Consider the following 13,647-nt stretch of genomic DNA (forward strand, 5'->3'; position numbering starts at 1 on the left):
CCTTGTTCTGACGATGGCGAGGTTTGGCCCTCTTTTCAACTAGCTGTTTTTCTTTAGTATTAACAGCCATAAGACAGAGAGGAAAGTTACTGGCATTGGGAGACTAATGAAGAAAGAAGAGTAAACATGCATGATGGGTCCCCTTTCCCAGAGTGAACTTTTGTGGACTTTGTCCACAGGCTCTGAACCAGTTTATCATTCAGTCACTCATTCATTTCCATTTTTCACTTTTCTGCGGTGACTCGACAGGTTAAAGATTTCATAAATTCCGAGCTCCTAGCACAGTTATATTCTTCAGAGGACCAAAATACCCTGATGGAGGAATCTGCAGAGCAGGCTCAGCGCCGGGATGAGATGCTTCGAATGTACCAGGCCCTTAAAGAAGCCCTTGTGGTCATCGGCGACATCAACACGGCCACGACGTTCACGCCCGCACCACCACCTGTGGACGACTCCTGGATCCAGCATTCCCGCAGGTAGGAAGGAGGTGCCCCTAATGCCAGAGGCCTCCCAGCTTGTCCAGAGTCGTTTTCCAAATGTGCTTCCTAAGCCAATATGAACCTAAAGCAAAAACAGGAAAAGGAATATTTAAGTTCAGGAGGGAGAGAGAATCAGATAGTCTCAGCTCCTTTCAAAAACAAGCACAATATACCTGGACAATGGCATGTTATACAGCCATTAAAAAGAATAAGTACTGAAGTGAAGACAGTCCAGTTAATGTGAAGCTTAAAAAAAATTTAAGTTGTAGAATGTTGTGTACAAAAAAGCAATTTATGCACACACACACACACACACACACGCACACACATATATATATATACACGAGAGAGAGAGAAGATACTATAGAATATAGATAAAAAGGATACCCAGGAAAAGATACTGGTTGTCTCCACAGAGGAAGGGGTGGGGAAGGAAACTTCCTTTCACCTTTTACCCTTTTATAATATCCCTAATGTGTATCTGAGTTAGTCAGACAGTACTTTTTTAAATGTAGTCAATTAAACATATTTTTTAAGGATAACTTCTGATGGAAAGGAGGATGGGCAAACTGCTATCTCTCTGTCCCCAGGTCCCCCCCTCCAAGCCCCACCACCCAGAGGAGGCCAACACTGAGTGCACCTCTCCCGCGACCCACGTCTGGCCGGGGACCCGCACCCGCCATCCCCTCCCCGGGACCCCACTCAGGGGCGCCGCCAGTGCCATTCCGGCCAGGCCCATTACCTCCTTTCCCCAACAGCAGTGACTCATTCGGGACACCTCCGCAGGTTCCATCTCGGCCCACTAGGGCCCCTCCCAGCGTCCCGAGGTGAGTGTTCTGCACGCGGCCAAGTAGGGGGGTTGGGGGGTGGGATGCTCGTGGGTTCTCTTATAGCATGACAGACAAAATTGATTTGGAAAAGAAAAGGGCAAAGATACTGTCCTACATGTTTGCGGTACCCCCTCCCCCTGGAGAGGAATCATAGGAAGATTGCTGAACCCATGACTCCATTTAGAAACCAATATATGGACTACACTCTCCTTTCTCTACTGGCACAAACTAAATGAACCACAGAAACTTAGGTCCAGATGAATAACATTTTGGCAGCTGTTTGTAGAATTTGACAGAGAGCTTTGAAATGAAAGAGCCAGTGGCTGGTTTGCTGCAAGCTGTGTGCTCCCTAGGTCACCAGAGCATCACAAGCTAAGGCCTAGCCTTTTCTATTACCAGAGGAATTCCATAAAACCACTGACTTCAAGGAATATTATCCATCTACCCTCCGAACTTTGACCCTTAAGCCCAATGTCACTAACTTTAATGTAGGCTGAGTAAAAATCTGGCTGATTCATCTGCAATTGTTTTTTATTTTAACACAGACATATGACTGCTGTATGCGGTCACTGACAATAAATAAAACAGAACATTGTACATTTGAATAATACATTTTGGCATTTATAAGCAGATTTTCAGGCTTAATTGTGAAACAAAATAGCTAATAAATAACTGAAACTTGAAATCATGTACACCACATACAGTTGAAACTATAGTCTCACCTTCATACATTTACAGTCAATATATTAATTCGAGATTTTGAAAGTACAGGGAATTAGGTTTTTTTTTTTTTTCAACATCAGAAATTTAAAAAGGAAAGAAAATAACCCATAGAGAAAGCTAATTTTTTAGAAGTTCAATTCAGAGGATTAAAATGTTTGTATACTCCATGAAGGAAAACCTTACTATGCTTGTACTGTCAAAAGAGAAGTGATTTCTGCCCACCCATGAAGTCTGAGTCACCTCATGCTCTAATTACAGTGCTTACATTTATTTCAATGTTCAGGGCTGTTGGGTGTAGTGAAGAGAAGAAGGGGCGCCCTAAACCACTAAGCAAAGGGAGGTGTAGAGGAACAGAAGGGAATGTGAAATCAGAAGATTTGATTTGCCGCAGGTCTTGGGCAGCTCAGACTGAGCCACGAGCTCCTCATCTATGAAATAAAGACTCAACAAGGTTGTTGCCCAGATCATATGAGATGGGGTATTTGAATGAGTCTCATCAACTTAAATCACGGTGGATGTTATTACCATCACCATTGTGGTCCCCATCAGAGAGGATATGTGTACTCTCAAACCAGTTTTTTTTTCCTCTAACCTCAGTAAATTTGATTTATACTGAGGACTTGGAACTGAGCTAAATTCTAGTATTGATAATAAAAATGATAATATTTATTGAGCTCTCAATGTTTGCTTTGCGGGCGTGTGTGCCCAGTCGCTTTAGTCATGTCTGCCTCTGGTGGCTCAGTCAGTAAAGAATATGCCTGCAATGCAGGAGACCCAGGTTCGATCCCTGGGTTGAGAAGACCCACTGAAGAAGGAAATGGCAACCCACTCCAGTATTCTTGCCTGGGAAATCCCATGGATGGAGGGGCCCGGTGGGTTACAGTCCATAGGGTCACAAAAGAGTCAGACACAACTGAGTGACTAAACCACCACCACCACAATGTATGCTAGGCATCGTCCTGAGAGCTTTGCAGGTTCATTTTTGTTTCATGCTCACAACAACGCCACGAGTTAGGTGACTGTCCATTTTACAGACTAGATGCAGAGGTTAAGCTGTTTACCCAAGGCACTCAACCAGGCCCTAACAGAGCTGGGCTTCAACACCAAGCAGTCTGACTCCAGAGCTGAGTCTCCTAACCATAATGTCAGGATTTCTCCACCTCAGCGCTATGGACGTTTTTGTTGAGTGGGTCGTGCTGTGCATTTTAGGACGTTTAGCAGCATCCTGGCCTCTACCCACTGGATGTCAGTTGCACTCACTGAGTTGTGACCACTGAAAATGATTCCAGACATTGTCACTGGTTTGGGGGAGTTAATCTCCCTCCCCTTGAGAACTTCTGTACTGCAGCATTCAAAAGACTGTCCCTTCCAGGTAATCAAGCATAAAGGTCAGTGCTGAGCCTCACTTATAAGCAAAATTAGATGATTGTTTTAGGAAACTTAAGATTGACTGGGAAAAGGTCTGCCATTGTGCCAATAACGTATGGAGGCCATTGGGGAGGGCTGTTAGAGTCCCACATAGGAGCCTTGAAGTCAGCTATTTTGTCTGTTTAGCTATAAGAAGGAACCAGAGCAACCTGGGGATGCCTGTCTTCAGGAATGAAAGTGCATGTCTTTGCCTGCTCGCTTGGCTGCTTCACTTCTTGGGTTCAGATAAGCTGGCTTGCCAATACCCTTCAGAGATACTGCTGAACGCTAAATTGATTTGGTAAGCCAGGTGGAGTTGCCCTTGGTATTTCTGAGCTCGCTCACAGAGGGTAGCCGGCAGGAATCGGCCTCCAGAGCCTGAGCTGGAGAGGGAGACCTCCAGCTTTTAGTCGTCTGCACTCGGGAATTTATAGGACAACGGTTGTGTTACTCAAAATTTTTAGAGTATTCTCAAGTTAGAGCCAGAATTAATTTGATCTGGCCTTGCAAAGGGTCTCAAATGTAAAACAGAAATGAGAGTTCTGAGTAAAAGAGGAAAGTTGGTTGTTTTCTGCTGAGCCTTCGAGTTTCAGCGCCAGTTCTGCGCATTGGGAGGGAAATCCCTGGAGGGGCAGGGGGTTGGTCACCTGAGAGAGAGCAAGAAAGACTCTGTCAGGATCCTTATGCCTATTAAAGTTTAGCTTTAGATGGAGAATTCTGACCACATAAAGTCTGTTTTTAATAAAAGCCAGAGCGGGAATCCTACCAAATGCAAGCCAGAAATGAGGTTTAAGATTTCAAAAAAAGAAAGAGAGAGGAAAGGAAAGAGGGACAGAGATAGAAAGAAAGAAAGAAAAAGTTGAGGGAATTCTTGTGGAAACTTCACCTTGTTCTATTTATTTATGTATTCTCTTTTCCCTCCATGACTTGCCTCCATTTTCTCTATTAAAATCTAAAAAACTTGAAATGCCATTATCCATCATCTTCAGAAAACCAACCCTTAGCTTTCCGAGAAGGAAATTTAATTTTTTCCCCCAGTCCTTTGCTTTCTTAAGGGCCCTTTCTCCCCTTTTATCTGAAACCAGAAACTCATAATATGACAAGACAGCACAAGGGGTACCCCACCAGCTCCCTGTTGGGCTTTAATGTTCCAAAGGCAGAAACTGAACTTTTAGCAGCAAAAGATTCTGCCATTGTGTGCCCGTGCTTAGTTTTCTTCTGGATAATTCACAATTTCATTAGCACTTTGTGATTTTCACCTTTAAGCGCATATATTTATTATGACCCTATTCAGACATAATGAAAGTGCTTACAGTTGTACAGAAACCATGAGTGTTCTGGGTGTTTTGGGTTTTTTTTTTTTTTAAGTGATTATTATTGTATCTTTCCAATTCAATGTAAAGGAAGAGGAAGGAGAGAGGCTGGTGGAGTCATTTTTGGCCCAGGTTTTCTCAGCTGCTCAAGCTGTTCTGTTTTATGTGCATGGAGCCTTTCAGTGAGGGAGCTAGAAATATTGCAAACTACATGCCTGCTTTAATTAATTCCTCCTGAACTAGGGAAGCATTTCTGTCCCAAAGAGTCTCACCAACAGGGATAATTCTACCATTAGAAAGTTGATTGTACGCAAATCTGACTTGGGGAACATTTTCTGTTGCTAGAAGTTTTCATGTGTCCCCCTCCTCTCTCACCTCCATCAGCTTCTCTGGAGGGGCTAAAACCCAGTTGGAAAACCCCATTTAGTCGTGTCCTTGTTTAGCACTGTATTCTTAAACAGACATCAGTACCTCTTTAGGGGCCCTATTCTTTTACTTGAAGATCCTAATGTTTGACCAAACACTAAGTTTAGGGCTGATGTAGTTATTTTCAGTTAGAGCTTCTTAAAATTAGCTAATTGGGAATCACAGCCTTTGACATTAACAGAACAAATTAACTGAATCAAAGTGTGTTTTTCCTGGCAACAGTGACTCTGGCATTATTTTATTCATTTGTCTTCTCCCCTTTCCTTGGACTAAGCTATTTTGCAACGGTCAAAAGGGGATAAGGGTGGGAGGAAGGGTCTCTATCCAAGGAAAAGCAGACTTCACTTACCTCATCACCCAGTCTTCTATTAAAAAAAAAAAAACAAAAAAACTTTTTTTAAAATAGAAGTCCTTTCTCTTAACCACCCCGTCACCAAGTCTGATGGTATCTTTTAAAAGTGACACAAGTGAATCAGAGAAAAGGTTAGCTTTTACTCCAGCTCACTCACATGACAGAAACACAGCATGAATATCAAGAGTGCTGCACAGAAAGAGTCTCTGGGGAGGCCCATGGTGATACTGGGGTCCCTGCCTTGCGGGGACAGCCCTAGAATAGCATTAAGATTACCCCAGGGCCTCCCACTTGCACTCTTTCCAAGACTTAGTTTCCCTGACTTTACATGGAGCGCCTTGAGAGTCTCCTCTCAGCCCCACATTCTCAGTAATTCATGGTTCAACTAACCATAGCAAAAGATAAGTCAGTTCTTTATGTGAAGAGACAGTCCATGCATGCATTTTCTTTTCTTTACAGAAGTAAAAGCCCTTTGATTTTCTTTAATCTTGTTTTAAATGGTTGACCTTGATGTCTTCTGTACCGTATCTCTTTTATGCATACATATTTTGTGCATTGATTTAACTGACAGGTAACACAGAATCCCTTTTGCCTAGGGATAAGGCTCCCCTGTTTCGTTTTGTTTTTAGCCAGTCCCCCAAATTTTGAATAAGAGAAAACCTGTGATTCTTATGAGTGTGTCTTTGCATCCCTAATATCAAGGTTTGGTGCCATGAAGGACGAAGCTGCCGAGCCTTGAAGTCGTGGGCTCAGGGTTCACGGACAGTTAAGCAACTTGTGGGACTAGCCTGTGTCTGACTCCTCAACAGTCATGTTCTGGAAACATCCTGACTTACTCCCTCCTCAACAGCCCTCTAAAAGCATGACTTCTTTTAGTAGCTGAGTGTCTTTGGATGAATGATGAATTCATCTTGTGATTTCTGATTTCAGCCATGAGCTTTCTATTTTCCTCACCATCTTTCTCCTTTAAAGAACAAACAGATAAATTTATGATTAGGTGTTCTGATTTTTCAGGGAACAGTTTTTATATTTAGCAACTGGATTTAAAAGTCAAGCAAGGATTTTTACAAAGTATAATTGCTGAGACTAGAAACACCTTCAAAGGCATTCTTTCTGATTCTTTATATTTGAGGCATATTGTGAGGCTACTATGTCACAGAATTTGTTACTGAAACTCCAAATGTAATTAATAATTTGTTGTAGGTTTACCATGAGTTGTCATGATGCTTAATATATTTTCATGAATATAGAAATTTGGCCACAAGATGTTCACTAAAGAAAATGTCTTTTAATTTTATTTGAGCCTCTCTATTAAATATTTCATCAAAATCATTCAAATACCACAGTGATTCTGGTTGTAACATATTAACTCACTAGAGTGGATCAATGGTTAATGTCAAAGGTTTTCTTTCTTCAGGGTCTTGGTTTCATTCTAGTTCGAGTGGAAGTAAATTAGTCTGGTGGTTTCCTTCTTGGGTCTAGCAAACTTGAGTTACTTTGCACAAATATCTCCATCCCACCACAGTCCAGACTGAGTGGCAGTCTGTTTAGGTCAGGCCCAGGAATGTGGGAGCTTTACAGCTGTGTCAAGGTAGATTTCAGATTGCCTTTAAATTTTTAATGTGCCCCTTATCTTACTTTTTCAAGCATCTGATATTGCAGGAGGGCACAAGAAAAAGGAAAATAAGAAAGGATCTACATGAGACAGTACAAACAACAGAAATGCAGACAGAAAGCAGGGCAATAAATATGACAATAGACCATATACCATCTCAGCCCCATGGTAACTGGCACTGAGTTAACGAAACAACTTCTTCCACGTCTCACAACAAATAATAGCAAATAGCTCTGTCATTGTTCTTGTTTGGGGCTCTACATTGCTAAGCTTCAACAATGAAGGGAAAGCCTTTCTGAGTTTCAGGGTAGCCCGTCTGCCCCTGGTTTCACCTGATCGAGGAAAACAGCCAAGACTGGAGTCTGGCACAAGAGCCACTGTCCAGTGAAAAACGCACAGTCAATAGTTGTTATTCGTCCTGTAGCCCGTCAGCAGCCAACTGTCACCAGCTGGAATCTGCTGAATGTTCCTACATACAAGTTGATGTCAGCTGAAAGAAAAGAAAACAATTCTACCCAGTGTAAGCAGACCCACAGTCTTGCAGACGCACACAAGCTAGTACTTCTGTTTCATCACCGCCCTCTTTTGTCTCCCTTGCTGTAAGAAAAGAACGGTTTTACGGGGAACGATTTTTCATTTTCAGGCAGTTATGGTCAGATGGCATGTTTTTCAGTGACTTCAGAGATTCATGGCACAGCATGATCCATGGCTCTTTCACCTCTAAATTTTCTGTAAGCAGCCAGCTCCAAGAATGAGCTGCTGGACACTTCTTCCTCCCTCTGATTTATCAGTTACGAGGAAAAAATCAGAAGTGAAATTTAGCTTACTAGAGCCACTTCAGCCAATAAATAGCCAGGAAATTAAACATGAAAATGTAAATGCTGCATTTTTCACTCAGAATATGCGTTATATGCCTACCTCTAGTTGTATGAGAGAGGAACTGAGGATTTAACTGAGGGTTTGATGGCTCTGGTCTACTTGTCATAATTTTATTGCTGCTTAAATATAGAATTTTTAAATGCCCTACATCGAAACCCTCAGCTTACTGTAGCCAACATCTTGTAACCATTGTCTAGGGGAACCTCTGAATCTAAACATATATTTACACCCTTTAGTTGCCAAATGAAATCCATCTGGCTTACCCAATGCTGTTTCCAAAAGAATATTACACTTTTAGTCTAGCCAGTATTTTTAAATGTAGGAGAGGAGGTGGGGGGTGAGGGGCATGTTGGAAAGGCACTGGGTTTGTAAGAATCTGCCTGTGTACTGATGCCACATTACCAGTATTTAGATAAAGTTTAAGCTCATGTGGCAACTCTGACCAGAAATAGAATTCCTACGGAGGGCAGTGTCAAAAGCCACAAAGAACCGAGGCAGGCTCATCATGGCACAATACTTTCTTTTCTTTCTGGCTACTTTTCAGGCATCAGAGCCACACGGTAGGCAAATCCACAAACAACGAGTGCTCTAATTTCTGAAATTATTTTTTAACCATCCCCATAAACACCAGGAACTGTCCACTCCTGTTTTCCAGCCAAAATTATCAGCTCATATGAATTGTAGAAAGAACACATTCTATCCAAGGACCAGGGGGAAAGATCCTTAATCAAAATGGTAAATGGCAAAATTCTCAATTGCTCATGGTCAATGACAAGGCCAGGCCTTCTTGATTTTAATTGCTCAGACACATAGAGAATTCCAAATCTTCATAAAGTCAGCATTTTCCCCCATTGGGATTATACACTGAAAAATGGGATAATACTGTCCTTGCTGCTGTTATGGGAACCCAGTAAATGTGTAGGTTAATATAAAATTTAGAAGTAAACTTTATCCTTTTTCTGTTTTTGTTTTGTTTTTGAGAAAGAGAGAATAAGGGAAAGACTAGATAACCACCAACTAGATATATCACCACAAGTGAATCCCCAGGTGTCATTGGCAATTTTGAAACCCAAGAGAAAGGAAACCTCAGGTGGCTCTGAATATGATTTGGAAAATAATCTTATTTTACAATCAAATATGCCAGTTGCCTCCACCATGTAAATAGATACCTGTATTAAGTTTCAGATTTTCATGAGCAGCTTTATCTACATTTCAGTATATTTTACATTCATCTAGCATGAGACTTTTTATGATAAGAGGAGATGGGAAAGCCTTTTTTAAAGATATTTAGCAGCCGAGAGAATCTAAAATGGAATTATTCCACTTGGAAATGGATAATTATGTAAGGTATATTCTGTACCATGTACATTTTTAAACTTTATATTAGGATTGCTTTTGAAGCCAATTTTAAGAGTGAATGCAGCTTTTCCCTCAAATAAATCTCCTCCTAGTCTCGTGCGCAAGTGTTTTCGCCAGAAAGTCTGCACTCTGCTTTGCCTTTTAGACCACCATTCATGGAGTAAAGCTATAAAAATGAGGAAAACGTCTACTTATTTTTAAAACAACTAGAATTTCTTTTTACTTCTTAGCAGTATTGGAAAGTATTTTAATAACTAAAATAATAAAACTTCATGTGAGGCCAATGCTACCTTAATTATTGCCTCTTGGGGTGGAAAATTAAGGAAACATTAGTAAATGTGTTAACTAGAGAAACCACTGCAGTAATTTCCCTCCACGTAACTGGGTCTAAAGTCACAATAAATCCATGCTGTACACATCCTTTGAAAGAAAGAAACATTATAGTTTTAGCTGTAATAGTAGTAGTATCAGAACTCTCAGGACTGAAATTAATGGACCATAAAAATCCCTGCAATTCATCAGTGGACTTTGATTAACCTACTTAAATGCTCTCCAGTTCAGTTTAAGGATCTGTGATGAGGGTTGTTGATATGATTGCTTGATTTGTTTTAATATTTCCAACACTCTAAACTACCCCATTACCATCTTAATATTCTAAAACTAATAAGTATTTGGAAATTCATTTTGAAGCACCGTATCTTTGAATAAACATGTTGAAATCGTGTTTCTTGCTTTTGCTTAAATCTTCAGTGTGTGATTGATGACATCTTGTAGATTTCCCTCTTTTTTTAACTATACTCGCCTCCTTCAACCCAGGACCCTTTCCATTTGATATATAGTGTTTATTCAGTCTTGTGACTGAACAGCACATGGGGCATTCATACCAATAACCACTGTTACTGTGTTGTTCCCTTCCCTGTAGAGCAAGAAGTCTCAGCAAAATATTCTTGAGGGTCACAGGGAATCTTTGCAACTTACAAATGCTTTCCCAGTCTCTGTAGACTGTTCAGGTTTCTGTCTGTATGTTGTTATTTTTATCATTAAAGTTAACCTTTACATTTTTGTCTGTGGATTTCATACCACTTATTAAAGTGCATTTTGGGATACAAAAACATGGAGCTAGAATAACGAAGGTATTGCTGACTGCTGTCTCCAGTCCAGAAAGCGATGTTAAAGCAGAAAGGCAAGGTTTTAGGACATTTGCCTTACTGCATGCTCATTGCATTCCTGCTTTGTACCCCCATCCTTCTGATCCCTTTTGTCTCTAAGTTAGGCACTACACCCAATTATATAGGACAGTCTCCGTTGGTTACTTCTATCGGACACCTGCCTTCTAGCTGTGTTTGGCAGGCCCGCTGGATGAGGTAATAATCAGAAGAAAATGTTCTGGTTTTTTGGCCCCATCCATGTACAAGATTATTCAAAACAGTTTTCTGTGAGTGAGAACAGAGATGCTTTGAGATCCCTTGGTCTAACGTTCTGTGGGGGTGTGGAGGAACAAAACTGTAAACTTTTTTGGTCCCTCTAGAAGGGTGGAAATGTAAGTTACATCTGCCTTTGCCCATCCTTTCAGTGATGGCTACAGACAGATATATGTAGAAATGAGAGCCTCTCGTTTGTACACATTGTAGCTTTACTCTCCCCAGCCGTCTTCTTGAGCACGGCTCCCATGGTCATTACAGCAGTGTTTTCCTAAAAGCATATTTTGCGAACTATTTCTCCAAGATGATGGCAGTTTTTTCTACGACAGATGCCTAAAAGACATATGGTTTTCATAGATTTTTCCGTCTAGACTAGCTTTATTTAGTGACTTTTGGCCTGAATTGGTCTAGTTAAAGTTTCTGTAGGAGCTTGTATAAAATTTTTAAATGTGGGCATACCATTAAGGTGTAAAACAAAAAGTTTGACTTCTTATTGGCAAACGATTAGAAGGGATTGGTTGAAAATTTCCTTCAGGTTAAGTAATTGTGATCATACTGTGCACCCACTTGCCCATCCCTCTCCCACAACACTGTCCAGAATGGAAAGGCTTACCCCCAAAATCCGGTAACTGTTAAATTCATATACTTCTCACTGTTTTCCTGAGTAAATTCTTTGTATTCCAGTTGATGTGTGTGAGTGTGTTAGAAAGCTGTAATTCTTTCTGCAGACTCTTTACATGGCCCAGGGGACTTATGATTCCTTGCCCTTTTAGCACCAGTTTTTACAAACACAGCATTTCTCTCATTTTAAAAAAAGCGTCCAACAAGCCGCAGAGTAAAGGAGAAGAACATTCAGGAGTTTTTGTAGGACCTTCAAACGCCGATGAAGATTTCATTTTAAAATGGCAGTTTTTGAGCCAATGTCAGAAGACTCATTTAGAAACAATATGATACTTCAAGAGGAAAAGAATAATATCTACACTTGCCCAGAAATCAACCTTTTGCTCCCTGACACCACAGATCCGTGCCCAGTTTAACTGCATCAGAACACGGAGACTTGTGGAAGAGAGAAAGTGTGAGCCATTCTGTTTTCGCACTAAGCATTTCATTGGACTCAGTCACATATTTGTTCACTGACATGGCAGCTTGCAAAGCACACCACCTCTCTGTTTTTCTGTTTGCTTTCAGTGTTTTTGTTTTTCAAGCTTGAACTCTAAGGCATGTTAGAGCTCCTCCTGCTGGAATTTTTTTTAATCACTGGGATTCTAATTAGTAAACGGTACCTCATCTCCATTTTTTCCTCTCGGACTGGTACATGACCAGAAAAATACGATGTGGTGCATTTAAAACTGGCTTTTTAATTCACTAGGTTTCACAAGTCAGGCAAAAATGAAACCTTGGTATGACATAAATCTTCTTTAAATGTTCAGATTCCTCATGCTCAATCTTTGTTGTTGTTGTTACAAAAATAAGAGGAATTGGAAAGTTAACTTTTGCATCTATATGTCTAAGGTACACCTTTACCCCATTTGAGGTCAGGCCCCAAGTTGGATACTCATGCCCAGAATGTTCTTGCTGTCTGTCAGAAAGGAGAAAAGGTCTTCCCCACCTTTCCAATGCAGAAGTGAATTTTACAGTTTCATAGAGAGATCCAGTGTTGTCTTTTTCCTCCCATCCTTGTTTCTTTTCATTTCTTCTCCCTGATTTGAGGTGACAAAGCAGTGTACATCTCAGAAGTAAAAGTTCGCCTCTCCCAGTAGCTGGTCCTTAGCACCTCCTTCCCAACCTCTCCTCCTTCCCCCAGATGTCTGAATTGGCCAACCCCCTCCCCTGGTGCCTGGTGTGGGAGTGAGGGGAAGGGCAGGGAGAAGAGGACAGAAGACGATGAAGAGGGTTAGAAATAGCTTTGCCCCAGCTACCATCAGTGGGACTAGGTTTCTACATCCATGCATGTAAGTTCTTAGATCTCTTTGGGGATTTCTTGAAAGAGAGAGAGAGGTAGAGAGGGAGAAGAAGGAAGGGAAAGAAGAGGAGAAAGAGACAAAGAGAGAAAAAAATCCTCAGAGGGGACACTGTGTAACTTCATTCAATAACCATGTGTGTGTGAATCTCTTTAAAAACCACCTCCTTTCTCTCTGTGTAGTTTTCTCCTCACTATATTCCTCTGACCTTCTGTTTCTTTGCATACCTTTTAGTCTTTTTCTCTACCCAGCTTCTCTGTTGTCAGTGATATAGTACAGAAATTAAAATATAAAAAGGTCAGAAGTAATGGTTTTTAGGAATCATATTTTAAAACAAAAAAAACCCTCAAAAACTTTGCTTTGTGAATTAGCACTTGGATTAAAACAAGTAGTTTTGCCACTTGTGATAAAAAATGAGACATTTGATTTCTCAAGCTGACAGTACTTTTTCTAGCTTTTTTACCCCCTTCATACATACTATCTCCTATCCCTGGAATGCCGGCACCCTCAACTTTTTGTTTTCTTCAAGCCCTTTTAACGCCCCAACCTCTTTCCATCTCCAGTCTAAGACTCCAGGTGTCCCTGAAGCGCTTGAGGCATAATCCTGTCATTGCACTTACCCAACTGTGAACACTGTTTACTTGTCTCTCTTCCCAACTCAACTAGAAATTCCTGGGCAGTGACTGTCTTTATTTCTGTACCCCTAACGCTTTATACAGTACCTAGCACATAAACAGGGCTTATTGAGTGAATGAAAGAAAACAAAATGAGTTGATATACAATGTTTAATCAAAGTTTATTTTCAGAATTAGCCCAATATTTAGTGTATTTTAAGAAATGATTTAAACGCACACTTTCTTGTTTTTGTGCTATTCCTTCTGT

General features: G+C 40.8%; 1 protein-coding gene across 6 annotated transcripts in view; it reads left to right on the top strand.

Moving 5' to 3' along the window:
* Positions 1-13,647, top strand: part of DNM3 (dynamin 3) — a 647,020-nt gene that overhangs the window by 616,197 nt on the left and 17,176 nt on the right. For 4 of the 6 annotated variants that reach the window (XM_060396477.1, XM_015099204.4, XM_027975613.3 and 1 more), the window contains 2 exons: positions 250-476; positions 1,070-1,306. In XM_060396477.1, coding sequence (XP_060252460.1) covers positions 250-476; positions 1,070-1,306 — 464 coding nt within the window. Of the gene's footprint in view, positions 1-249; positions 477-1,069; positions 1,307-6,232; positions 10,108-13,647 lie in introns of those variants that run through there. The other 2 variants (XM_060396476.1, XM_027975616.3) reach the window with 1 other exon arrangement.

The sequence above is a fragment of the Ovis aries genome, chromosome 12, assembly GCF_016772045.2.
Source record: "Ovis aries strain OAR_USU_Benz2616 breed Rambouillet chromosome 12, ARS-UI_Ramb_v3.0, whole genome shotgun sequence".
NCBI lineage: Eukaryota > Metazoa > Chordata > Mammalia > Artiodactyla > Bovidae > Ovis > Ovis aries.